Source organism: Bufo gargarizans, chromosome 2, assembly GCF_014858855.1.
Source record: "Bufo gargarizans isolate SCDJY-AF-19 chromosome 2, ASM1485885v1, whole genome shotgun sequence".
NCBI classification, from domain to species: Eukaryota; Metazoa; Chordata; class Amphibia; order Anura; family Bufonidae; genus Bufo; species Bufo gargarizans.
The window spans coordinates 526,090,889-526,117,196 of record NC_058081.1 but is presented as its reverse complement, the minus strand read 5'-3'; the positions used below and the strand labels follow the sequence as shown (position 1 = coordinate 526,117,196).

The window sequence follows — 26,308 nt, the reverse complement described above, 5'->3', positions numbered from 1 at the left end:
GATCCGTCTGGGCAGACCCCAGACGGATCCGCTCTGAACGCAAGTGTGAAAGTAGCCTAAGTCCTAAGTAAAGGGTCTGAATACTTTCATCAGTGCAAGATTTTAGGTTTTGCTATTCAATAAATAAGCAAAGATTTCTAACATGCTGTTTTCACTTGGTCGCTTGTTGACTGATGGGGAGAAGTTTCAAATGTATTTAATTTTTTTTAGAAAAAGGCTGAAACAAAACAAAACGTGAAGGTGAAAGTGTCTGAAGACTTTCCAAATGCACTTTATATGCTAATATATAAAATAGGAACGGACATATTCAGAGCTACAAAAAAATGGAACGCTCCTGATATGACAATTGCAGATACCTACTGTTGAGGCATGCTTTTTCTCTCCTAATCCTGCCACCTGGGCCCAACATATCAAAGTATCCCTTAATGGGTGTCTTGCGCTCCCAGGCCCTAGAGGGCTCCTTTCGGCTTTAGACTCCCACCTCATCTCAAATAAAATCGCTGACCCCTCCTTGAAGATAGGTCACAGATGAAAAGCTTGAATACCCACTCGGTATGGGATATCTACAATTTATTTTTATCACACTTGAAATTTTCATCTTCAGTAAACAATAGACAGACCCAACTATACATTATTTATCACTCCTATTTAACCCCGGTCCTCTTATTTTGGACAGGCAGAGTTGTGTATACTGATTGTCCTAGGTGTCATTGTCCTGGTGCAGATTTTTGGCACATGCAGTGGACCTGTTAGCTGATTGCTGACTTTTGGAAAGATGTTACCACTTTTTGTCCACTCTTCTTACCTGGTCAGTTCCTTGCTCTCCCCAGGTCTGTCCTTTAGGTCTCCTGGCTGAAAACGACTGGTCGCATCATGAGGGAATATTTCTGAGAGATGTTATTTTTAGCCGGAAGGTGTACAGCACTTTGCTGGTATATCCCTATTACATCCATGTTAGCTATGTATAAATCTCAGGCAAAACAGGTTATCCCATATGATGCAGTCATCTTTAAATAGAGGAATTGTCCCAATAAACTAGGTCAGGTATTGGGGTTATAAATGAGACCTCCTACGACACATTACACCATTTTACAAATGCGTGCTGTACTCTAAAATATTCCATAGCCCAAAAGCTGATTATATATTTTATGTGTTGATCTGGCATACAGAAAATATGTAGGCAAACTACCTTTCATGTATGTCCAGGTCACTCGGGATAGGTCATCCATATCAGATTGGCACGGGCAGACTCCCGGCACCCCTGCCGATCAGCTGTTTGAAGAGAAAGCAGTGCTCGTACAAGTGCTGTGTTCTCATTGTTTACCAGCTCACCATCGCAACCACAGTGGTGAGCAGGTAATTTTACATCTCAGCTGCCTCATTCACTTCAGTGGCTCCTTCCTATTCACTGATCTGATATTGATGACCTATCCTGAGGGTAGGTCATCAATATTTAAAAAAAAAAATGGACAACCCCTTTTAGCTGTCTGTCCATTGAATACTTGGAACTGATTCATGTATTGGAACAGTTCTGGTTTGCCATACTTTGCTTTGATATGATCATGCTTATCTTTTTGTAATGGGATTGTAACTTTGCTACTACTTTTGCTGAATCTGCTTTTAGCATATATGTCATTCATATATGCCATGTGCTTCACATGATCTTTAAATTAAACCCGTTTACAAAAAAAATAAAAATAGGGATGTTCAGCTATTAAAATAAGCCTTGAAACATGACTTGGATATCAAATGAGGTGAGATGATGTGCTGGCTTATTTAATATCCAAGTCATGTCTCAAGGCTTATTTTAAGAGCTGACTTATAGGATAGCTGCCTTACATCTGGGGGCATTAGAGGCAGAGCTTGTTAAGAGCTCATTTGCATCCCTTCCCTCCCAGAATTCCAGAGGAGCCTGTGTGGCCTATAAGTCTCCTCACACCGATGAAGGTGCTCTCTCCCTAAGAAGAGTTAGTTCCCCCTTTACCCCAAAAAAATAGCAGTCACTTCCTGCAGTTAACCGTTTCTTCGTTTGTTTCTCACAGAACCACTGAAGGATCAGACAGCAGCGATGTCCAAAGCAAGTAAGATATAAACTGCCACATTGTATGGCTTTGAATTTTACTGTCTTTTATTTATTTTTTGTGTTGTTTTCCTTATTCTTCCCCTCTCTTCCTCCTTGACTTCTTTGTTGTTCTTTAGGTTTCCTGCCTTTTTTTTTTTTTTTTTACTCCTTAACCCAATATCCCTTTTTTCTTCCTTTTCTATACTTCCTTACATTTCATATATTCCTTCCTTTCTTCACTTTTTTATTTTCTTTTTATTCATTTCTTTACTTGCATTCCTTCCTTCTGTTGTCTTTCTTCGTTTCCTTTGTTCCTTTTTGTTCTCCATTATATTTTAAATTCCCCTGCTTTCTCTTACTCCCTTCCTTCCTCCTTTCTTTTCCTTTTGTCTTTTTTTATTCTTGTCCCTTCCTCCCTTGCTTTTTTTTCCTCCTTTTTTTTTTATTTTTATTAACTTTGTTACCTTCCCTTTTTTAAAAAAAATCTTGTTGTCCCTCCTTTCTGCCTTCCTTTCTCCATTTCTCATTACTTTTAATTGTTCCTTGCAGACAGGCTCACAGTGAAACAGAGAAGAGACGGCGGAATAAAATGAACACCTTGATCGAGGAACTTTCTGCGATGCTTCCCCAGTCGGACCCTTTACCCCGTAAGCTGGACAAACTAACGGTACTGAAGATGGCAGTCCAGCACCTAAAGTCATTGAAGGGTATGTGAGTCCTGAACTGGGACAGTGACTTCTATGTGGTGTTCTTTTTCATAGACCCCTTTGGACCCAGGATTTAGAAATAATTTAGAAATAATTTTTCTATGTGGTGTGCGCCTTGTATTCCAAAAACAGATCCTCTGGGGCAAGGCTGTATATCAGTTCTGAAAGAGATACAATCAGCAAATGACTTGTTGTGGACAGTAAAGCCTGCAGTTTTCAGGATTCCCTCTTTAATAGCATTAAAATTCTGTGGTAGCTGCTGTCTGTAAATTTACTGCCAAATTCCCCCTTCTTCACCATGGCTCATTGTTTGGATTTCTCTTTTATCTTGATAAGTAAATGGAAAGAATTCTATAATAAATAGTTATTGGTAGGAAAAAACGTTAAGACTTATTAGACAGTTGAGTCTGCCGGCGATTGTCAGGAAGGATGCATTCCTTCAAGGCAATCGCCTGCTCGCTAGTGGAGGAGACTGATGCTATTACATGCAGCGATCTTCTCCTCAGTATAGGGAGGAGCAATCACTATTGCCATCGCTCTTCCCTATACTGAATCATTGTTTGCCGGCAGATCGTGATTAGACACCATGATCGGCCTCCTGCAAATGCAGATTTTTAAACATGTCAAAAGATTTGGATTGCCTGATGAACATTCATCGGGTAATCAGTGGCAGTATTAGACTGCTAGATCATCGCTAAGGAACGCTACTATGAATACTCCTTAGCGATAATCTGGCAGAAAATCTGCCTAAATAATATAGGCTTACGTTTTAACACATTATATGATTATATAGAACCACACACAGTTATCCGTGAACAAACAAATCCAGTGAATGTTGATCATGTTTTACAGTTTTTTTCACTTTATTCACTAGTATTATAAGTATGTATATAATAGAGATGTTATTGGCAGTAGCCTGTGGGGATATGTCTGTTTGCTCATAGATTGTAAGCTCTTGCGAGCAGGGTCCTCTTTCCTCTCGTTGTAATTATTGACTTGTGTGTTGCTATGTTATTTCTGACTGTTTGTACATGAACCCCTGAACTGTAAAGCGCTACGGAATATGTTGGCGCTATATAAATAGATTATTATTATGTTTGCTTTGCTGATGTGGACAGTGCAGAAGTACTCTAACTAAATACTTTTCATAGACACCAATGCAACAGCACCCCCAGTAGTCACGTTGTTGGAAATGCAGCAGTCTTGGAGTGTAGCATTTATCATGACTATGGCCCCTTTCATTTCAGGTTCCAGCAGCTCATTCACTGAGGAGAGTTACAAGCCATCATTCTTACAGCAGGATGACATAAAGCAATTAATTTTGACGGTTTGTCACTCATTGTTATTGGAATGTATAGGATTGGGCAGCAGGTAGACAGTGAGGACGATGGACAGGGCTCTGCTATGTGGCGCCTCCTGGGGGTCGGACGCTTCGCTGTCACGGGGACATAGAATTCCCCAAGCCTAAATAGTGGATTCTATAGTTGAGCCATTCTATTCATAGCAGATAATGACTTGTAAGCAACCTTTTATTCAAGTCCTTATTTACATCCGGTCTTGTATTAATTATTGAATAATGATTAACTCTGATCTTTTCTTAAAGAGGACCTTTCACCTTGAAAAACATTGTGAACGAAGTATGCTGCCATGGAGAGCGGCGCCCGGGGATCTCGCTGCACTTACTATTATCCCCGGGCGCCGCTCCGTTCTCCCGTTATGCCCTCCGGTATCTCCGCTCACTAAGTTATAGTAGGCGGAGACTGGCCTTGTCCTGTGGGCGTCTCCTTCTCCTAGGCTGCAGCGCTGGCCAATCGCAGCACAGAGCTCACAGCCTGGGAGAAAAAAAACTCCCAAGCTGTGAGCTGTGTGCTGCGATTGGCCAGCGCTGCAGCCTAGGAGAAGGAGACGCCCACAGGACAAGGCCAGTCTCCGCCTACTATAACTTAGAGAGTGAACATACCGGAGGGCATAACGGGAGAACGGAGTGGCGCCCGGGGATAATAGTAAGTGCAGTGAGATCCCCGGGTGCCGCTCTCCATGGCAGCATACTTCGTTCACAATGTTTTTCAAGGTGAAAGGTCCTCTTTAACTATGCCTGACATTGGTGTAATCTTGTAAAACCTTGGCTTCAGTTATTGTTTAGTTGTCTAGTCACATCCAGTGCCAAATTAAATATTCTGCTGGTTACTGTTTCTGACGTGTGACCCAATATCTGACCTGTAACTGAATATACAGTGATGTTTGGAAGTTTGTGAACCCTTCAGAATCTGTATACATTTGACCTAAAACTACATCAGAATTTCACACAAGTCCTAAAAGCTAATAAAGATTGAATAATGATTCAATATCACATGCTTGTCAGTTGCAAAAATAAGTGAACCTTTGCTTTTAGTATCTGGTGTGACCCCTGGTGAGCATCAGCAACTCTTCTTCTGAGGTCCTCAGAAATCTCCTTTGTTTGTGCAATGATGTGCATCCACAATTGTGCAGTGAAGATCAGACTTTGACAGATTCCTGTTCTTTGAATAAAACAGGACCCCAACTTCCATTGATTGAAAACACCTAACTTTAATTTCACCTTCAAATTAACTGCTAATCCTAAAGGTTCACACACTTTTGCAACTCAGACATGTGATATTGGATAATTTCCATCAATAAATTAGTGGCCAAGTCTGCTATTTAATTTGATGATCTACTTTTAGGATTTGGGATTATTTGATGTAGGTTTAGGTCAAATTCTTGAAGAAATCTAGAGAATTCTAAGGGTTTACAAACTTTCAAGCACCAATGTATATCGTCTGATCCCCACAATGCACTTTAGACACCATAAAAATTCTGAGCGTAGCTTTGGATGTGGACGAAGAAGCAAACCTTATGTACAAAGTTGGTCAAAATTTTGGCTGGTGACTTGCGCCCTCTTTGTATTATAGGCAGCTGATGGGTTCCTGTTTGTGGTTGACTGTGACAGAGGGAAGATCCTGTTTGTGTCTGAATCTGTCTCGAAGACCCTGAAGTACAGTCAGGTGCGTTACATCTGCACCCAGCCTATCTGTGACCTGGTTTCCCTTTCTCTAAACTCTTCACGCCCATTCAGCCCTTCAGAAAACTGTAACCCAGAAAGATGACTGGTCTACTTTAATTGTGTCTTGTGTGGTTGACCCTTTATTCCTTTGTAACAGCATTGTTCTGTGCAGGGGGGGAATAGATCTGGGGAGGTCAAAGCAAGTCAGTATATAAAAATGACTGCTATCGGGGTCTATGTAAGGCATTTGCTGCTGCACAATATTTTAAAATCCCCTTAGGAAGAAGTTGACCCACATTAAAAGATATTGCAGCTCTATTCTTACCCTGTAATTTAGAATAAGCACGGCAGAATATGAGTACAGCTCTGAAGTATAACACAAGATGTAATATTGGATTAGTACAGGATAAGTAATGTAATTCATGTATATAGTGATTCCACCAGCAAAATAGTGAGTGCAGCTCTGGAGTATAATACAGGATGTCTCTCAGGATAAGTAATGTATGTACACAGTAACTCCCCCAGCAGAATAGTCAGTGCAGCTCTGGGGAATAATACGGATGTAACTTGGGATCAGTATATGATAAGTAATGTATGTACACAGTGACTCCACCAGCAGAATAGTGAGTGCAGCTCTGGGGCATAATACAGGATGTAACTCAGGATCAGTCCAGGATAAGTAATGTATGTACACAGTGACTCCACCAGCAGAATATTGAGTGCAGCTCTGGGGAATAATACAGGATGTAACTCAGGATCAGTCCAGGATAATTGATGTGTGTAGATAGTGACTCCACCAGTATAGTGCAGGCTGTATTACTGAAGAGGAGTATATCAGAGGTCTGCAATCTGCATCTCTCAAGATGTTGGGAAACTACAACTCCTGGCCTGTGTAGTTAGTTATAGTTAAGAGTAGAAGTAATACACTCCCGTTTCCTATTTCAGGCTGATCTCAGAGGACAGAGTCTGTTTGACTATCTGCATCCCAAAGATGTTGCCAAAGTCAAAGAGCAGCTGTCTTCCCCTGACACCTCTGCGAGGGAGAAGCTAATTGATGCCAAAAGTAAGTCAAAAGTCTGCAGTAACGCTCGTCTTTTCCTCCATTGTGATTGTAGCGGACGCTCCGTTATGTTAAACCATTGAGTTAAAACTGAACCGTCTCATCATCCATATATGAATGCAGCAGATGTCCTCTAAAAGATACCAGGTCTAATAGTGCTTATTATGGCTGACTTCAGATTAGCCTCAAACTTACAATTGTCCACTCTCTACAACAGGTGAATCAGGGGTTTTCCAGACATATGCAAGTAAACCTTACTTATTGTATAGTGAAACATTCTTCTTTTTAGTAGACATGTGTTTTCCAAATCTCTGCTTGCTGTCTGCATACAGAATTATCTGTGCAGCTAAGGGCTATTAGCACGTAGCATGTTAGCTAGAGAGACTAGCACTATGGATTTATTTAGCTCACTGCTAAACAGTCCTGCCAATTTCCCTGGGTGCTGTTAATGCCGCCCCTACAATTTCTAGAGATTATAAAAATTAGATTCTGCTGTCCCTTAGTATTATCTGGGAGTGCTGGGTGATAGCCAGTATGGTCACTATTACAACCTCCACGGGTCTTTTCACCCAGCTTTACTAGAATCCTGACCATCCACTAGGCTTGCCTATATTGGAGCATGGATCCATCTATAGATAACTAGGCAGGGGCAGATCCCATTAGATTATTTGTATGTCTATGAGAACATAGCCTCCATCTATCTCTTCACCCTCGTCTATATTAATCACACAGTCTTTTTATACCCTTTGGAAAGCTGGATTGCAGGTGCACAATCACTTCCAGACTGACCGTTCTCGACTGCACTGGGGCTCCAGGCGCTCATTCTTCTGCCGGATGAAGGTTGGCCGACCATCAAGGAAAGAAGGCAGCGACTTCTTACCTGGTCCAAAGAAAAAAGGTGATTGGAGGCTTCTTAATGCCCATAATAGATTCCACTGCAGTGATGACCTTACATGACTGTAGGTTTCACTTGATCTCAATATTTAGGGTAAAAATGGGTCTTGCACCATTGTTCATCCTGAGCCTCATGGGTCATGATTTGAATGCTGCAACTCTACTGAAGACTGACACATGGGCAAAATACTTTATGAAAATATTGCTCTATCTTTATTGTAGCTGGTCAATGATCAGAGGTCTATTGCTGTCAAGAAACAATGGTTACTGCGTGCATCATGGACTTCCAGGGGTAGACAGCAGCTGGTGTAGGTCCTCTAGGCCTCCTACACCAGCTGTTTACATCACCCACACTACCACTGTCTGCCACCAGAGGGCCTTCCTTGCCAATTGTATTCATTTATTACACTGCCACTGTCTGCCACCAGAGGGCCCCCTATACCAACAGTTTACATTCTTTATAATACCACTGTCTGCCACCAGAGGGCCTTCAATGTCAATTGTGTTCATTCATTACACTACCTCTGTTAAGGGGTGTTAAAGGGAACCTGTCATTAACTTTATGCTGATCTCACTGAGGGCAGCATAAATTAGTGACAGCAATGCTGATTTCAGTGGTGTGTCACTTATGAGCTAAAAGCAAGTGGTTGCCAAGAACCAACATCATAATCATTGCAGCCCAGGCCCTGAAAAGAGTCAAATCTACCTGAGAAGAGTCCTGGTTATTATAATCTCCTGCTCTTCCCGTCCACCTGCTGATGATTGGCAGTTCTCTCCTAGAGAGAAAGGCAGACAACTAGGTAGAAGACTGTCAGTCATCAGCAGGTGGGCGGGAGAGCAGCAATCCATGGATAACCAGGACTCTTCTCAGGTGGCCATGACTCTTTTCCAGGCATAATCTGCAATGATTGTGATGTTGGTTCTCGGCAACCACTTACTTTTAATTTATAAATGACAGACCGCTGAAATCAACTCACCTGCCGTTAGTATAGGCAGCATGAAGTTGATGACTAGTTCCCTTTAAATTTATTTCAAGTTAGATTGATCGGGGTCTTACTGTAAGCCCCCCATTGGTCATGAGAACGAGCCCCATATCCTGCATAGCCCTCTGAAATGAGGAGCAGCAGTTCAAGAATGGAGCAGCAGTTCAAAGTTACCTGTAACGAATGGAAGGTCTCAATTTATTATGCCTAGTAGTCAGTGGGATAACTGAATGATTTTAGGTATTTCTTTAGGAATAGTGACATGGAAAATTACAAGAAATCCTAAAAAAATGTTTAGCATTAAAACGTGATTGAAACAATAGGTCATTTTCTGATGACACATTGCCTTTAACTTCTTCCCAACATCCTCTGTACAAGTACAGCAGATGTTGGATCTTTAAAGAGTAGCAGACACCTGGAGCAGAGTCCATGATAGGCAATAACGCTGACACAGACTTTTAAGCCCTCAAATGTTGTGGTCAATTGCAACCATGGCATCTGAGTGGTGGTACTCCTGGGGCCCGAATAGCTCCCAGAGAGCAAAGGAGCCACTCGGTTGCTATGGCAGCCTCGGTCTTTCTGAAGGCTCCGAGGCCTGCTATAGTAAAGTTCCTATGGAGCCCTGCCTTTGGAACATAGTGAACCTCCCATAGGCTTCAATATTAAATAATTGCAGTCTATGGGAGAAGCGATCAAATGATTGCATGTTAAAGTCCCCTAGAGTGACCTAAAATAAGTGTGGGGGAATAAAAAAAACGTTTTTAAAATAATAAAAATTCAAATCACCCCCCTTTCCCCATATCATCAGAGTTTTTTTCATCTCTTCACCTCCCAATAATACTTGAGTAAAAAGTGATCAAAAAGTCATACACACCCCAAAATGGTATTAATAATAACTACAGATCATCCCACAAAAAACAAGTTATCACACAGCTTAAAGGGGACCTTTCACTAGAATAAAAAACCTAAACTAAGTATACAGACATGGAGGGCGGCGCCCAGGGATCTCCCTGCACTTACTATTATCTCTGGGCGCCGCTCCGTTCTCCCGGCATAGGCTCCGGTATCTTCATATGTTCGGCTCAACTGGGTGGAGCCTGCCAGCGTTTCCTTCTCCGGGCTGTAGCGCTGGCCAATCGCTGCGCTCAGCTCATAGCCTGAGAGAAAAAAAAAATTCTCAGGCTATGAGCTGAGCGCTGCGATTGGCCAGCGATACAGCCTGGGAGAAGGAGATGCTGGCAGGCTCCACCCAGTTGAGCCGAACATATGAAGATATCGGAGCCTATACCGGGAGAACGGAGCGGCGCCCAGGGATAATAGTAAGTGCAGGGAGATCCCTGGGCGCCGCTCTCCATGTCTGTATGCTTAGTTTAGATTTTTTATTCTAGTGAAAGGTCCTCTTTAATATAAAAAAGTTGTGGGGGGTCAGAAAATGGCATTGCAAAGGAAAGTTTTTTTTTTTTTTACGTATTAAAACACAAGAAGAACTATAAAATATGGTATCCCTGTAATCTTATGGACCCAGAGATTGAAGATAACAGGTTAATTTTACAGCATAGGGAACACTGTAAAAACTAAATCCATAAAACTTTGGTGGAATTGCAGTTTTTTTTTACAATTCCATTCAATTTGGATTTTTTTTTTTCAGCTTCCCACTACATTATATGTCATATTAATTGGTGCCATTAGAAAGTACTTGACCTGGAAAAAAACAAGCCCTCATGTGGCAATGTGAATGGAAAAATACAAAAGTTATGGCTTCGGGAAGGCAGGGAGTAAAAAAAGGAAAACAAAAGAAAAAAAAAAAATATAGAAAATTGCTTGTGAATGGTTTAAGCATAAAACTTACTAAGAGGCTTAAACAACTTCATTTGTATAACCTTTAGGAAAGAATAGAAAAGCAAAACATGATCTAATTCGTTAAAGGGAATGTGTCATCAGAAAATGACCTATTGTTTAAATCATGAGTAATTGTTGGTGATGTTTCTTAATTTTCCATGTCAATATTTATATTTAAAGCACATCTTTCAGCAGGGCCCTGGGGGGCCCCACTGCCATGCTATGAGCGTTTCCATCAATACAGATGCAAGCGCTCATTGCTGGAGCGCCAGGAGCTGCAGTCCTTTCCTTCTCTAAATGCAGCTCCAGGGGTGTAGCTATCGGGGAAGCCACTGCTTCGGTCCCCTTTACAAGCTCCTGTTCTGCGGAACTTCAGACACGCTCCCTCTGCACTCCAGCAGAGCAGGACATGTTGCCTTACAAGCTTCAGACATGCCACCTCTACGGTGGATGTGCTGCCTGAGGAGGAGGAGAGACCCCAGCAGCTGAAGCAGCAGTGTGAGGAGATGCAGATTGTGAGTGCGTCTGCACTGTGACTGTCTCTTCTCTGTGGGACAGGGAGTGGTGGTCAGGGAGCTCTTCAAGCTGCTGCTGGATGCTGTAGTAGACCAGCAGCTTCATGCTATTTAGTTGTTTTACTGCCTCATTAAGCCTCCATAGACTCCCTGACACCTGCCCCACATATCCTGTCCTTCTTTTATCTCATCCTCATGGAGCCCCTGCTGTCTCCTTTCCTCCCTCACTTATCCAGAGCTCCTGTTGAACCCCTCCTACCTTCTATTGCTGCCTTGCACCAACTTCCTGCCACTCCTCCTTGTATGACTCTCCTCGGAGCCCCTTCCACCTACTTGCTGTATCCACCTCTCCTGTCCATGCAGTGCCCCAGTAACCTGTTTCACTCCTCTGCCTCTCATTATACTAGTGTGTAAACTGCATGCACCATAAGGACCTTCTAACGTCACAGGGTCACGTGACTGTGCCCCCCACCCTGTACTGTGCCCCCTTACACCCTGCATTGTGCCCTCTTACCATACCCTGTACTGTGCCCTCTTGTACCCTTTTATCCAGTGACTGTATGGCGGTGTTATCCAGTTACAGTATGGCAATAACTGTATCCCCTGCCCATGCCCCCTTTTTTTTTGGGGGGGGGGGGGGGAGGATGAGCTGCAGTTAGTGAATGAAAGGACTGCCGACTCCCCTGCGCTCCAGCAGTGATAGGTATGTGAGGGGGCCACTGGGGGGTTGTGAGGGCCCATTACACAGTATAATGTGTGGGGGGCCACTGTCAGTCATTATACTGTGAGTGGGGGTATTGGGGGGGGTCATTATGCTGTGTGAAGAGCCACTGGGGGTCATTATACTGTGTGTGCGCGGGAATTGGGGGGGTCATTATACTGTGTTATGGGCCACTGGGGGTCATTATACAGTGTGGGAGCCAGAGGGGGACATGTAAATGAAAACAAATGGCACAAGGGGGCCCACTGAGATTTATCGCCCAAGGGCCTACATAAACATGGAGCCAGCCCTGGCTGAAGACATCTGTGTTGGTGCCATGTTCATATGTGCCCACATTGCGGAGAAAAATGATGTTTTAATATATGCAAATGAGCCTCTGGGAGCAATGGGGGCATTGCCATTACACATAGAGGCTCTGCTTTCTCTAACTGCGTCCCCTCCGTGCTCCCTGCACTTTGACAGAGCCAGGTGTGATGATGTTTTTACTGCCTGGCTCTGTCAGTCATTGTGCAGAGGACGCAGCAGAGTAAAGCCTTTAGGTGTAATGGCAACGCTCCCATTGCTCCTAGAGGCTCATTTGCATGCATAAAAACATCATTTTTGTCAGCTACACCGGCACATATGAACATGGAACCGACACCTTCAGCTGCTGAGCACAGCTACAAACAGGTCATCCGGTGTCATAGGCACAATCTGCTGGCAGATCCCCTTTAAAAAAAAAATAAAAAAATGCTGCAGTTTTTGCATGGGTCACTAGGCATTCCACTCTCATAATCATGTTCAGGAAACAGAATTTTAAAAATCTGTAATCAGAAAATTAAAATAAAATTTGGGAAAAAAGTTTTACTATCTGGTTTTAGCTGAGAGAAAAAAAAAATTGGGCGACCCACTCCCTTTATATGTGTCACGATCAGTGTGGGGGGAAACAACCACACTGAACACAGGAGGGAAGGGGAACAGTAACTGGGCCTGGAAACTTTGGAAGAAACAGGTCGCCTCCTAAACAACCCTGATCCGGGCCCTGACTACCTATCAATATTAATAGACCCTGAAGGTAGGAATATTCAAATGCAGTATACCTAGGCCCCAATTTCCCTATAAGGCCCTGGAAAAAGGTTAGGACCAGAAACAACCCATTCCTCCCCAAATGGACGAATGGAAGTCTCTGTCTCAGGCCCAGATACAAACAGGGAATAATACAAAACACAAACAAACGCGACACTTAACTTTTGAAGAGAGGGATGAGAAGGAACACCAGAGACTACCTCACACCAGCACAGCCAAACCCAAATTAAGCTATCTACCGCATAGTCAGAAGGGAGGGGTCAGACTATAAAGCATAGAAGTGATGACCACTGAGCAACAGCTGAGAAAAGGGAAGTGGTCATCAACCCTGTCGATACTGAATAAAGAGAAATCAAGGAGGCTGTTAGATTTCTCCACGCTCAGCCAGTCTTCTTGATCTCCTGACATCAGTCAGTCAGGGACCGTGACAATATGTTAATAAGGTTCAGGGGGAAAGGTAAGGTCCTATTACATCGGCAGATGAAGCAGTATTCCTTCCTGGCAATCGCCTGCTCTCTAGTGGAGGAGACCGTTGCTATTACATGTAGAGATCTTCTCCCTAGTATAGGGAGGAGCGATCACTAATGCTATGACTTGTCCCCATACTGAGTCATTGTTTTCCGGCAGCAGATCGCGATTACCGAAAAACTAGGACTTTTAAACCTGCTAAAAGATTCCAATTATCATATTATTGCTCGATTATCTTCACGATTATTGTCAAGTGTAATAGGCCCATTATGAACCCAGGAACAAGAGGCACAATCTGAAATGTATTTGTTGGGGGGATAGGAGGTGAGATTAGAAACTAGTTCAGAAATATTATTTTACTTAAAACTTAGTGGATGCATGCTTGGGACAAACTTCTAGCAGGTGTAGTGGAAAAATGTACAGTGAGTGAATTTAAACCTGGGATACACACATCTATCCTGAAATCGAAAATAATGGACCTTGTGTTTTTTTTCTTTTTCTTTTTCTTTTTTATCTTCTATGTTTATACCACCAGAGGCTCTCATACACCAACTGTTTGCATTCATTATTCTACTACTGTACACCACCAGAGGGCCTCCTACATCATTTACATTCTGTACACTACTACAGTCTACCACCAGAGGGCCTCCTACATCATTTACATGCTCTACCCTACACTGTATTACAGTGTACCACCAGAAGCTCTCCTAGACCAGCTGTTTGCATTCATTATTCTACTACTGTACACCACCACAGGGCCCCCTACATCATTTACATTCTGTACACTACTACAGTCTACCACCACAGGGCCCCCTACATAATTTACATTCTGTACACTACTACAGTCTACCACCAGAGGGCCTCCTACATCATTTACATGCTCTACCCTACACTGTATTACAGTGTACCACCAGAAGCTCTCCTAGACCAGCTGTTTGCATTTATTATTCTACTACTGTACACCACCACAGGGCCCCCTACATCATTTACATTCTGTACACTACTACAGTCTACCACCACAGGGCCCCCTACATAATTTACATTCTGTACACTACTACAGTCTACCACCAGAGGGCCTCCTACATCATTTACATTCTGTACACTACTACAGTCTACCACCAGAGGGCCTCCTACATCATTTACATTCTGTACACTACTACAGTCTACCACCAGAGGGCCTCCTACATCATTTACATTCTGTACACTACTACAGTCTACCACCAGAGGGCCTCCTACATCATTTACATTCTGTACACTACTACAGTCTACCACCAGAGGGCCTCCTACATCATTTACATTCTGTACACTACTACAGTCTACCACCAGAGGGCCTCCTACATCATTTACATTCTGTACACTACTACAGTCTACCACCAGAGGGCCTCCTACATCATTTACATTCTGTACACTACTACAGTCTACCACCAGAGGGCCTTCTACATCATTTACATTCTCTACAGTTTACATCAGTGATGGTAAACCTTTTACAGAAAGAGTGCCCAAACTGCAACCCAAAACCCACTTATTTATCGTAAAGTGCCAACACGGCTGTTTAACCTTAATACCAATATAGTATCTCTTCCATGCACTTTATCAAATGGCTATAATATCCTGCCCACATTCAGTGCGCTGTCTGTGCTGTTCATAGTGCGGCCTGCGCTGATGAATGGCAGGAAAAGCCTAAGTCATATTGGTATACTATCGACTTTTTCCAGGGTGTGGGTGCCCACAGAGAGGGCATTGAGTGCCGCCTCTGGCACCCATGCCATAGGTTTGCCACCGCTGGTCTATTACTGTCTACCACCAGAGGTCGTCCAACACCCAGTTGTTTACATTCCTTGCACTACCACAGTCTAGCGACACCGGAGGACTTTCTACAGAACTGTTTGCATTCAATACACTACCACTATCGGCCTCTGGGGGCCCCTCCTGTACCAGCTGTTTATATTTTTGCCACTGTACTGTACTCCACCAGAGCACTTCTCATACTAGGTATTTACATTCATTGCACTATTGATGTCTACGACCAAGTGTCTCTCGTACCAACTATGTACAGTCCTTTATTACCACTTTCTACCCATAAAGTGCCCTGATTCGATAACATCTGCATTATAAAGGATGTGTATATTCTCACATACATCTGTCGTTCTCACAGAGCACCGACGATATTGCACTATCCACTGCACGGGGTATTTGAGGACCTGCCGTTCCAGCGAAGTAGGCAATAAAGATGATTGTGAGGTGGACAAAGATTCATACAACATCTGCTGCCTTGTAGCCGTTGGTCGGTTACATCCGTACATTGTGCCAGAGAGCACTGGAGAAATTAAAGTGAAACCCACAGAGTTTGTCACCCGTTATACCATGGATGGTAAATTCGTTTATGTAGATCAACGGTAAGGACATTCAGAGGCCGAAGCTCCTCCCACATGTCTCCAAAGGATAAATCTGAAGTTACAGGGAAATCCGGTGCTGTGACAAAATTTAAATAGTGATTAAAATATATTTGAACTGTGAGGTTTTCCTAATGACCAATATTTAAAAAACGTAATTGGCTGCAAGAATTTGTTTTCTCTGCTGTTCAGCATAACTACTGCCATAGGTAATTCCTTAAAGGGGTTGTCTCTTTTCAGAAAATAGCATTTATTATGTAGAGAAAGTTAATACAAGCAAATTACTAATGTATTGTTATTATCCATATTGCTTCCTTTGCTGGCTGGATTCATTTTTCCATCACATTATACACTGCTTATTTCCATGGTTACAACCACGCTGCAATCCAGCAGGGATGGTCGTGCCTGCACGCTATAGGAAAAAGCACCAGCCTATGTGAGCTCCAACACTCCCGGCCACCAAAGAGTCTATCACTTTTTCCTTTAATGTGCAAGCACGACCACTACTGATGGATTGCAGGGTGGTCGTAACTATGGAAAAGATAATATCAATGTATTAGTAAGTGCCTTGTATTAACTTCCTCTACATGATAAATGCCACTTGCTGAAGTGAGACAACCCCTTTAATACTCTTCCTGTTATGGTCTGGGTTGAACTATGGTAATTTAATTAAAGTTAGAATTTTTTATAATTTATTTTTTTTATTCTAAAGAAATATTCCAGGATTATAAGTATTGAATTTTGCAGTTTATTTATGCATCAAAATAAAAATATTCTCTTCTTTCAGAGCTACAGCCATTTTAGGTTATCTTCCACAGGAGCTTCTCGGCACTTCCTGCTATGAATACTTCCATCCAGATGACCACAGCCATCTTACAGAACAACATAAAACAGGTTAATGTTTTATAATTTTTCGAACGCATTTCATTCCTTTTAACAATTGGGTCTCATTTGCTGTAGATTGACCTTTCTGCTTATTCTGCGTTGTTTTAATTTTCATACCAATAAAATGTAATTATTCCAGTCTTTAGAAGTATTGGTTTGTGTTCCAGTTGTACCAACACAGTTTATGCCTGACAAATAAATCCTTAGCATGTGTTTCAATGGGTTGAAACGATCTGATATATACCCAACGCATTTCAATCCTTGAAACAACTATCTCTTACAGATGCACTATACATTTCGGTGTGTTAAAACTTTCACTTGTACATTACCACTTTATATGCATCATATACAATGCATCTGTAGTTTTCTTTCAACATGTTTAGTTGATTTCCTTCAGTTAAAAAAAAAAAAAATATGTACAGTTGAAACCAGAAGATTGCATACACTATGTAAAAAGACATATGCACAATATTTGACATGAAATCAGAATAAACCTTTCCTGTTTTTGGTCAATTAGGGCTTATGTACACGAACGTATTTTCTTTCCGCTTCCGTTCCATTTATTTATTTTTGGAGGACCATATGCGGAACCATTCACTTCAATGGGTCCGCAAAAACAACGGAAGGTACTTTGTGTACATTCCGTTTCCGTATTTCTGTTCCTCAAAAAAGTAGTGCATGTCCTATTGTCCGCAAATCACGGTATGAGGCCCCATTCAAGTCAATGGGTCCGCAAAAAATACGGAATGCACACGGAACACATCCATATGTCATCCGTATTTTGCGGATCCATACTGTAGAAATGCAATTCCCAGCCCATATTGCTCATGTGTTTGGTGATTAATGTTACCTTACATCACAAGAAGTGTAATGGCAAGCGATCAAAAAGTCATATGCAACCCAAAATAGTGCCAATCAAACCATCATCTCATCCCACAAAAAAATTATATCCTAAGACAATCTCCCCCCAAAAAATAAAAAATATGGCTCTCAGACTATAGAGACACTAAAACATGATATTTTTTTGTTTAAAAAATGCTGTTATTGTGTAAAATTTAAATAAATAGGGTATCTCCGCGTCCGTAAGAACCCGCTGTATAAAACTATCACATGAACTAACCCCTCAGATGAACACCGTAACATTTTTTAAATAAAAACGGTGTAAAAGAGCCATTTTTTTCACTTTACATCACAAAAATTGCAACATCAAGCGATCAAAAAGGCGTATGCCCCTAAAAATAGTACCAATCGGTCACCTCATCCCGCATAAAATGAGACCCTACCTAAGACAATCAGTCAAAAAATAAAAAAGCTATCACTCTCAGACTATGGAGACACTAAAATATGATATTTGTTTTGCTTCAAAACTGCTATCATTGTGCTAAAGTGAAAAAAAGAAAGTAGACATATTGGGTATTGCCGCATCCGTAACAACCTGCTCTATAAAAATATTAAAGCCATTTTTTGTCACCTCACATCACAAAAAGTGTAATACCAAGCGATCAAAAAGTACCAACAAAACTGCAATCTTATCCTATAGTTTCCAAAATGGGGTAATTTTTTGGGAGTTTCTACTCTAGGGGTGCATCAGGGGGTCTTCAAATGTGACATGGCAGCTTAACATTATCTCAGTGAAATCTGCCTTCCAAAAACCATATGGCATTCCTTTCCTTCTGCGCTCTGCCGTGTGCCCGTACAGCAGTTTACAACCACATATGGGGTGTTTCTGTAAACGACAGAATCAGGGGAATAATTATTGAGTTTTGTTTGGCTGTTAACCCTTGCTTTGTTGGCGGAAAAAAATAATGGATTAAAATAGAAAATCTGCCAAAAAAGTGATTCTAAAATTTCATCTCCATTTTCCATTAATTCTTGTGGAACACCTAAAGGGTTAACAACATTTGTAAAATCGGTTTTGAATACCTTGAGGGGTGTAGTTTCTAAAATGGGGTCATTTCTGGGTGATTTCTATTATGTAAGTCTCACAAAGTGACTTCAGACCTGAACTGGTCCTTTTAAAAAGTGGGTTTTGGAAATTTTCTGAAAAATGTTAAGATTTGCTTCTAAACTTCTAAGCCTTCTCACGTCCCCCATAAATAAAATGGCATTCGTAAATTGATCCAAACCTGAAGTAGACATATGGGGAATGTAAAGTAAGAAATATTTTTCGAGTTATTACTATCTATTATAAAAGTAGAGAAATTGAAATGTGGAAATTATTCAAAATTTTGGGTAAATTTTGTAATTTTTTTATAAATAAAAATTAAATTATTTTACTTAATTTTACCACTGTCATGAAGTACAATATGTGACGAGTAAACAATCTGGTCCTTAAGGAGAAAAATGGCAAGGCCACTTTGTGACGGCCACTCCAAACATTGACTTTGTTATCCTTAAGCCACTTTGTAACCAGTTTGGCAGTATGCTTCGGGTCATTGTCCATTTGGAAGACCCATTTCTGCCCATGCTTTAACTTCCTGACTGTTTCTTCAGTATTTCCACATAATCTTCTTTTCTCATGATGCCATCTATTTAGTGAAGTGCATCAGTCCCTCCTGCAGTAAAACAACCCCACAACATGATGCTTGCCACCCCCCCTGTTTCGCAGTTGGGATGGTGTTCTTAAGCTTCCAAGCTTCTTCCTTTTTCCTCCAAATGTAACAATGGTCATTATGGCCAAAAAGTTCAATTTTAGTTTCGTCAGACCACGGGACGTGTCTCCAAAAATGTTGGTCTTTCTTCCTGTGTGCATTTGCAAACATTAATCTGGCTTTTTTATGGAGTAATGGCTTCTTCCTGGCAGAGTGGCCTTTCAGCCCTTGATGATACAGTACTCATTTCACTGTGGATATTGACACAATCTTACCAGCTTCCACCATCATCTTCACAAGGTCTTTTCCTTTTGTTCTTGGGTTGATATGCACATCGGACCAAAGCACGTTCATCTCTGGGACACAGAATCTGTCTCCTTGTTGAGCGGTATGATGGCTGGACATTCCCATCTAGTTTGTACTTGCATATAATGTTTGTACAGATGAACAAGGCACCTTCAGGTATCTTGAAATTGCAGCCAAAGTTGAGCCAGACTTGTGCAAGTCCACAATTCTCTTCCTGATATCTTGGCTTATTTCTTTAGACTTTCCCATGATGCTACACAAAGAAGCAGTGTGCTTCAGGTGTGCGTTTAAATACATCCACAGTGTGTCTCTAATTAACTCAGATGTTGCCAACAAACAGAAGCTTCCAACACATGACATCATCATATGGGCAGTTTAAAGGCATAGTAATCTTAGTGTATGTAAACTTTTGACATTGCAGAAAGTAATAAAAATGCCTTAAAACATATTCTCTCTCTCTCTCTCTCTAATTATTCTGGCATTTGGCAAATAATAATAATAAGTAAGGTAATCCTACTTGACCAAAAACAGGAAAGGTTTAGATTTCATGTCAGATATTGAGAAAAACATGCATATGTGGCTTTTTATATAGTGTATGTAAACCTCTGGTTTCAACTGTATATATTTATTTATTTATTTATTTATTTTTGGAACCCCGGCAATTTAGAAAGTGGTAATTATAGTAAAAAAATGCGCATGCTAATAATTAAATTATGTTGAAATGGCTTAAAGGGATTCTCCACTTTTTAATAAATTAAAGTTCCTTGAAACAGTTAATCATGTTCGTTCATGACAAGTCACCATGGCAAAGATCTGCTTTGAACTAGTGAGTGCATATGTTGCATAGTATGATCCTGTACGCTGTTTGTTTCAATACATTGTATTCATTCTAGTCTGCTATTCAGTAACCCTTCCCGACCCTTCCCTATATCCCACATCCCTCCCATATCTCACGCCCATCTCCTCCCATGCTCATCTGTCATTACTTTTTTTTTATCACTAGTTTTACAAAGCAAGGAGAAGATCCTGACAAATCCTTACAAATTCAAGGCCAAACATGGGTCCTTCATCATTTTACAAAGCCAATGGTTCAGCTTCATCAATCCATGGACCAAAGAGCTTGAATACATTGTATCCATCAACACCGTTGTGTCGTAAGTGCTTTGTTTACTAGTCAGGCATTATGGGAGCTAATCAAAGCCATAATAAGAAATTATATATACACTTTAACATTCTACAGTTTTCCAGCTGCTCAGGATGGTCTCCTACCAGGGTCATCTATGTAAAGTGACATGATAGGTGGAGTTGTACTAGAGTTTCTTCCATTGTGCTGCTTATGTATTAATATCATTACACGTGTATATTCCTCTCTGCTACAGAGGTCATGGTTCATCGCTGGAGACGGCATCCCTCCCAGGTAGCTCCAATTCCTCAGGGGGTAAGTGACAACACGAATGTTCTCTTCACGTACTAGATGAGGCAGCTTCATCTTAGTAAGGTCTTTTTTTGTCCCCTGTAGATAGTTCCAAGCGTTCTTTCCTCAGTGTGCCCGGGATGTCCAGTGGAACTCTGCTTGGAGCAGCAAACATCGGCAGGGAGATTGCAAAGCAAATTCTAGAACTGCAAAGGTGGGGTATATTTCCATTCCATCTGCAGGTGAACACCTTCAGATAACCTTAAAGGGGATGTCCACTTTGGTTGATCTCGCCCTGATCCCCTGACAATGATATGATCTCGGGGTTTCCTACCACTGGGACCTCCAGTGATCAATTGTAATCTGTGGGCAGAACTAACAGTAAGAGTTAAATTCTCCTGCATCGTCTCCAGAGGAGAAATTAAGTATTGTACAGCTCATACATGGATGTGTCGGATCCTCTAGAGCAGGCATGCTCAACCTGCGGCCCTCCAGCTGTTGTAAAACTACAACTCCCACAATGCCGTACTATAGGCTGATAGCTGTAGGCTGTTCGGGCATGCTGGGTGTTGTAGTTTTGCAACAGCTGGAGGACCGCAGGTTGAGCATGCCTGCTATAGAGAGAAAAACACTTTTTGTAGCTGGACTTTTTGGGGAGTAGATGAAGGGCACTTTGGTGGTGGAGGGGTCCTTTGCTGGTTTCTAAAGGGAACAGTCCCTTTAACATCTCACTCTCCCTAGAGCCGTGATGGCTAACTTCCGGCACTCCAGCTGTCGTAAAACTACAACTCCCAAAATGCACACTTGTTTAGGTGTTTTCAGAACTCCATAGAATTGAATGGAGCATGCTGGGAGTTGTAGTTTCACCACAGCTGGAGTCCCGGAGGTCAGCCATCACTGCGATAGAGTGAAACTGTGGTATTGCAGGAGTCCCTCATTTAAAAAGCAATTCTGTCCATTGTCTTTTCATCTGGCTAAGGGCTCGTGCACACAAACTTATTTTATTTCCACGTCTGTTCCGTTTTTTTGCGGACCGTATGTGGAACCATTCATTTCAATGGGTCAGCAAAAAAACTGAAGTTACTCCGTGTGCATTCCGTTTCCATATGTCGGGATTTTCGTTCCGCAAAAAAATAGAACATGTCCTATTATTGTCCGCATTACGGACAAGGATAGTACTATTCTATTAGGGACCAGATGTTCCGTTCTGCAAAATACAGAATGCACACGGACGTCATCCGTATTTTTTGCGGACCTCAAAATACATATGGTCGTGTGCATGAGGCCTAATGACGAGATGCAAAGTCTCTATGGTTAATTACCTCTGTGGTTAGCACCATTGTGGTAAAGACAGGGAAATAAAGAAGTATTCTCATCATCTGTTATCATCTGCAGGTTGCACTCTCCATCGTTCAATGGTAATATAAGCCCCAGTGACCACCTAAAGAAGTCTTCTCCAGCCTTGGACCCACAACCCTGTGAGGTGCGGTTTTACTTTTTGCACAGTAATATTTATTGCCCCCTCTTCCTCAACTAGTCAGAATACAGCAGCATAGAGGATTTCAAAAGAAGTGTGAGCTGTTGTTGTGGGTGGGGGAGGGGAAAATTACTGGGCCACATGCGGTGATATCAGTGAGTACTGCATGTGATAGGGGCAGAGTCATGGTGTGAAAGGTAAATGGGAACAAGGGCTAGGTCATTAAATGAGTTTTCCAAGACTTTAATGCTGATAACATGTCCTCTGGTTAGGTCATCACTATCTGATCGGTGGGTGTCCGACACCCGGGACCCCCGCCGATCAGCTGTTTCAGAAGGCACTTGCAGCCTTGTCCGTGCTCGCCAAGCATAGCGCCGTACATTGAATAGCGGCTGTGCTTGGTATTGCGCTCAGGGCTGAGCTGCGATTTAATTGTCTTCACTGGCCTAGTAAAAGATGTGAGAAGGCCGCGTCACTATTACAAGCGCTGCTGCCTTCTCGAATAGCTGATTGGGGGAGGTTCTAGGTGTCGGACCCCCCCAATCACATACTGGTGACGTATCCTGAGGATAGGTCATCAGTCTTAAAGTCTCAAAAAAAACCTGTAACGCATACATGAATTTTCAACAAAGGTTTCTATAATGGCTGTGCTTCTTTGTACAATCATAACTGTGAAGGAGCAGGTATGCTTGGTCTTTCCTAATGTTTTTGTTTTTTCAGCCATATTATTCCTTCATAGAATAGTTATCCTTGTCCGTAATGCGGACAAAAATAGGATAGGTTCTATTTTTTTTGCGGAACAGATATACGGAAACGAAATGCACACAGAGTAACTTCCGTTTTTTTGCAGACCCATTGAAGTGAATAGTTCTGCATACGGTCCGCAAAAAAACCGGGACTGACACGGAAAGAAAATATGTTCGTGTGCATGAGCCCTTAGGGATCATTCACATGGCCGTAGGTGGGCTGTTCCGTGCATTGGGGACCGCAATTTGCGGTTCCCAATGCATGGGTAACCTCTATACAGCTGCCGGGATGAATCCAGACCTGGATTTCGCAAAAAGATAGAGCAAGTAGGGAACAGAACCCCACGGAAGCACTCCGTAGTGTTCCGTTCCGTGATTCCGTTCCGCATCTCCGGATTTGTGGATCCATTGAAGTGAATGCAGAATGCACACGGGGCAGTGCCCGTGTTTTGCGGATCCGCAAATGCAGTCCGCAATGCGGCAACGGACGAGCCCTTACAGAAAGGCAGGAGGCTCCTGTGATGTCCAGAAGCAGTTCTTTTATCAGGCTCAGGATCTCCGCTAGCTGTGACTCCCCCCCCCCCCCATTTCCTTTCTGCCACCTGAGTCTCTGGGGCGGCCCTTGTCTGACAACAGGCAGTGGATAGCAATTTAGGTGGAAGTGAGACCCCTGGTGGCCATGACTTGTGAGTTAACAAACAAATAAAACCTCTGTTGGTCCCCCTGGTCTTTGTAGGCTGCAGCGACCTCGTGTTGGCCACTTGTAATCAGTGTCCTCAGTGGTCACATGCTATACTACTGGTATCATGGCTGCCATGGCAAGTAGTATGACTTGTGACTGCTTGAAGAAATAAGGTCCCCAGCAGCAGCTTATATGGAAATCAGACTATATATAATGTCATCATATGGTATAATTTCTGTGTATTCTGTATATTTACATCTGGTTTCACTTTCCCCAGGCACAGAAGGATGACTTGGTTCGGTTGTCTCCCTCAGAAATTGAGAAATTAGACGCGTCTTCTCAGAACAACATCATGCCTTCATTCCTAATTCCAGACTTGCTAAGTAAGACATGAACCGTTTTGTACCACTGAACAAACTACACCCCACCTCCCCCCACCCAACCTCCATATGCTCAAGACTAGGCTGCTGCGAATCGACCTTCGGATCATAGATCCAAAGTTGATCCGTTCACATACTTTGATTTTAATGTATTAAAATGTATTGGCTCTGTGGAGCCAAAGATCATATTGTCCGAAGTTGTGCAAGACTTCGGTGAATTACTACTGTAGTCATATCTGTATATTTAAAGAGCAATTTAAAATAGCAATCTGAAGTGGGTACCGAGATGCCAGCCAGTACCAAAGCCCACTTCGGATTGCTAAATACGCAGATATAAATACAGTAGGAATTCAGTAAATACTCGCGCGACTTCGGCCGATACGGACTTAAGCTCCACGGAGCCAATACATTTTAATGCTGTACGGAAACAGCATTAAAATCAAAGTACGTGAACGAATCAACTTCGGATCTATGATCTGAAGGTCGATTCGCTCAAGCCCTAGTCAAGACCCCTATTTTGCTATTAAGAGTCTAGAATTTTTTTTTTACAACAACGGACTTGAGGGCTGAATCTTAATGGTAACTGTGTTTTGCCCCCATAGATGGCAGCTTACCGTTTGATTTTGGGAATGATGAAGCCACCCTCATGAACTTTCTAGAAGCTGATGCTGGTTTGGGACAAGCTGGAGATTTACATGACATACACTGGACGATGTAGCCTGGGGCGGCCACAGCCGGCAGAGAGACGCACAACTGCATGCACTGTAACCACAGGGCTTGCAGCAATTCCGATGTTTTTTGTATTTTTGTATTCTTTTTTTGTTTTTTTTGCTACCTGCACATTGAAGCATTTCTTACCCGACTCCTGGCAGCACGGCATTGTGGAGGAGAAAGTGAGCAAGAGCAGACCAAAGATTTTCATACTTGTTAATAAAGAAATCCTAACTTGTGTAAAACATGGGATTATGTGTGACCACATGGGGGAGGGTGTATGTGCCTGCAGTGGCAGTCTTTATCACCATGCAATATGTGTGTTCCCCCATCAAGTACCATGCCCTTGAAAGGCGGGTCAGGTATCGCCACAGCTTTCAACTGTATGTGCCGCCTAAGGACACAGATACAGTTGGAAACGGCTAGACAAGAATGGCCATTTATGGTGGCAATCTCTTTAACTGTCAGCCTGGGCCGCTGCACTGGCGTAGCATAACGTCACTTGGCTGACAGTGTTTAACTGTTGTCTGTCGATCGCCCCCAGGCCTCTGCATCCGCCACAGTCAAAACGTGATTGGGTGCTGAGGGTTATGTGATTAAAGCCCGTGGACGGAGACTGCTTCCCACAAACAAGAAGCACAGTATGGAGTCTCGGCAGAATGATGCAGTACTGTGTCTAGCTGCCAGAGAAGCTAGAGCTATGACATCACGTGGTCTCTGTGAGGTAATAACACAATAAGTTACTGAGAATACGTGATGTAATGCTGGAAAAATGGTGGCTGTGAGGTAATAATGTAATATATTAGACTATTATTAATATCACATTATTAGCTCACAGACACCCTCTTATCAGCATTATATACTGTTATTAGTAATATATCGTGTTATTACCTCACAGACACTGTTTTATCAGCATTATATACGGTTATTAGTAATATGTTATTACCTCACAGACGCTGTTTTATCAGCATTATATAACGGTTATTAGTAATATATTGTGTTATTACCTCACAGACGCTGTTTTATCAGCATTATATATGGTTATTAGTAATATATCGTGTTATTACCTCACAGATGCTGATTTATCAGCATTATATAACGGTTATTAGTAATATATTGTGTTATTACCTCACAGATGCTGTTTTATCAGCATTATATAATGGTTATTAGTAATATATTGTGTTATTACCTCACAGATGCTGTTTTATCAGCATTATATAACGGTTATTAGTAATATATTGTGTTATTACCTCACAGATGCTGTTTTATCAGCATTATATACGGTTATTAGTAATATATTATGTTATTACCTCACAGATGCTGTTTTATCAGCATTATATACGGTTATTAGTAATATATCGTGTTCTTACCTCACAGACGCTGTTTT

The 26,308-nt window shown here is 42.0% G+C and overlaps 1 protein-coding gene across 2 annotated transcripts in view; it reads left to right on the top strand.

Annotated features, from left to right (window-relative positions):
• Nucleotides 1-25,166, top strand: part of ARNTL2 (aryl hydrocarbon receptor nuclear translocator like 2) — an 86,335-nt gene extending 61,169 nt beyond the window's left edge. The window contains exons 3-16 of one of the 2 annotated variants that reach the window (XM_044281446.1): nucleotides 2,043-2,081; nucleotides 2,612-2,769; nucleotides 4,017-4,096; nucleotides 5,700-5,792; nucleotides 6,737-6,854; nucleotides 7,606-7,749; nucleotides 15,492-15,732; nucleotides 16,517-16,623; nucleotides 20,515-20,665; nucleotides 20,891-20,949; nucleotides 21,031-21,139; nucleotides 22,321-22,408; nucleotides 24,114-24,213; nucleotides 24,813-25,166. In XM_044281446.1, coding sequence (XP_044137381.1) covers nucleotides 2,043-2,081; nucleotides 2,612-2,769; nucleotides 4,017-4,096; nucleotides 5,700-5,792; nucleotides 6,737-6,854; nucleotides 7,606-7,749; nucleotides 15,492-15,732; nucleotides 16,517-16,623; nucleotides 20,515-20,665; nucleotides 20,891-20,949; nucleotides 21,031-21,139; nucleotides 22,321-22,408; nucleotides 24,114-24,213; nucleotides 24,813-24,928 — 1,603 coding nt within the window. In that variant the 3' untranslated portion in view covers nucleotides 24,929-25,166. Of the gene's footprint in view, nucleotides 1-2,042; nucleotides 2,082-2,611; nucleotides 2,770-4,016; nucleotides 4,097-5,699; nucleotides 5,793-6,736; nucleotides 6,855-7,605; nucleotides 7,750-15,491; nucleotides 15,733-16,516; nucleotides 16,624-20,514; nucleotides 20,666-20,890; nucleotides 20,950-21,030; nucleotides 21,140-22,320; nucleotides 22,409-24,107; nucleotides 24,214-24,812 lie in introns of both variants that reach the window. The other variant, XM_044281445.1, reaches the window with a different exon arrangement.
• Nucleotides 25,167-26,308: the final 1,142 nt, after the last annotated feature.